We start from the raw sequence: 1,895 nt of genomic DNA on the forward strand, positions 1-1,895 counted from the left end.
TATCGATTTTAATCAGGTATAAGAATTTGTATTTTTTAAGTCATAGAGCTCGATATTTAATCAGATTAAAGTTATAATAAATCTACGTTTAAATATTTTATGTTTTACAACGTTGTAATGCATGGATGTATTTTCCTAGTAAATTTGATTAGATAGTTTGATGACCATATATAAAATGAATTGTATTTTTTTTGTTCGAACGGAGGTACTAGTAGTATCTTTTTAGATGGGCTCTAGTGGGTGTCCAACTTGAACCACAAGTATTAGCACTTAGCAGCAGCAGCAGCACACCCAAAGGAAATAAACACGCAACGCAACCCTTAAAAAACGAGTGTCACAATCAGAAGACGGAGCAGCCTCAAATCACACGAAACAAACAAATAAAATCCCCTCTTCCTCGTTTCAATCTCGTTCTGTCACCTGTTTTATATTTGTCGCCTCGCCTCCTCCCCTTCCCCAACCGCAACAAATCAAAACGAGCCGCAATCGCAGCGCAGAGGCAAAGCCGTCCATCTCTCTCAACGCCGCCGCCGCCGCCCCGCCCCGCCCCAGACCCTACCCTCCACCTCCAGTCCCTCGTCCCAGCGCGACCGATTCTCCTCGATCCAGCACTGATCCGGCGGCTTCCCGGCCCGGCCATGGATTTGCTGGCGTCCTTGGCCGCCGAGGAGCGGTGGCTGTTCCCGTTGTTCCTCGCCATGTACGCCGCCATCTACTGCGTGGGCCAGCTCCTCGTGTTCCGGCGGTGGGCGCCGCGGCAGCGGCTGGACGGCGCCAGCTGCCTGATCTCGCTCTTCCACGGCACCCCCGCGGCGCTGGCCGCCGCGGGGGCCATCCTCGCGCTGCCCGCGGGGTCCCGGTCCTTCGCCGCGCCCAACGCGCGCCTCCAGGACCACGTCCTCGACTACAGCGTCGCCTACTTCACCATGGACCTGCTCCACTACCTCGCCTTCCTGCCCGGGGACGTGCTCTTCATCGCGCACCACCTGGCCACGCTCTTCGTCTTCCTCACCTGCCGCTACCTCGTCCGGCACGGCGCATACGCGCTCCTCGTCCTCCTCCTCCTCGCCGAGGTCACCAGCCTGCTGCAGAACGTCTGGACGCTCGCGGGGATCTGGCGGGACCAGTCCCCCGCCGCCGCGCGCGTCTACGGTGCCCTCTCGCCGCCCTTCTACGCGCTCTACACGCTCGTCAGGGGCGTCGCCGGCCCGCTCTTCCTCCTCAAGATGGCCGCCTTCTACCTGTCCGGCCAGGCCGTCGACGTCATCCCGTGGTGGGTGCGGATCTCCTGGATCCTCGTTGTCGGCACCGCCATTGCCGTCAGCAACCTGTGGATTTGGAACCTCTGGAAGGAGCTCGTCAGGGAATGGAAGCAAGCCCCTTCCAAGTCAAAGAAAGACACATAGGCTGCCACCTCATTCTAACCACAGTACCATACCATGTACGGGTGTACGAACCATATGTAGCTTCTTAATCTTTCCAAATACATCCGAGCCAGATGATGCAGACTGATGATATGCTAAAAGCCAATTTCGGATGACAATTGGTGGAGGATGCTTATCTGTAAGATACACCTGTTCATTCATTCTTTGATTGGAAAATCAGGTCCATGTGCCTGAAAGTCTACTTTTACTTAAGAAAGTACTCCCTCGGTTCCAAAAAAAAAAGTGAAATATATAATAATCTGGAACGGAAGAGTACTCCGGATCAAAAGTCAGCATCTCCGCACTCCGTTGGCCCCCTTCTCCCTGTATTGTTGCATATCAAAATTTTGTCGCTCAAATGTCCCCTTTGAAACATAACACCAAAACCAGTCCTAATTAATTGGTTTCTAACAGGCTACTTGCTCTATTTGTAACAATGGGGAACATTAAATTAAATACCATGTCTGTTTA

The 1,895-nt window shown here is 53.0% G+C and overlaps 1 protein-coding gene across 1 annotated transcript; it reads left to right on the forward strand.

Moving 5' to 3' along the window:
• The first annotated feature begins 458 nt into the window (after positions 1–458).
• Positions 459–1,564, forward strand: LOC100286088 (transcription regulator). The gene is given in 1 exon segment (NM_001158976.3): positions 459–1,564. A coding segment is annotated over 1 exon segment (768 nt). The 5' UTR covers positions 459–638; the 3' UTR covers positions 1,407–1,564.
• The last annotated feature ends 331 nt before the right edge of the window (positions 1,565–1,895 follow it).

The sequence above is a fragment of the Zea mays genome, chromosome 1 (genome assembly GCF_902167145.1).
Source record: "Zea mays cultivar B73 chromosome 1, Zm-B73-REFERENCE-NAM-5.0, whole genome shotgun sequence".
Taxonomy (NCBI): Eukaryota; Viridiplantae; Streptophyta; class Magnoliopsida; order Poales; family Poaceae; genus Zea; species Zea mays.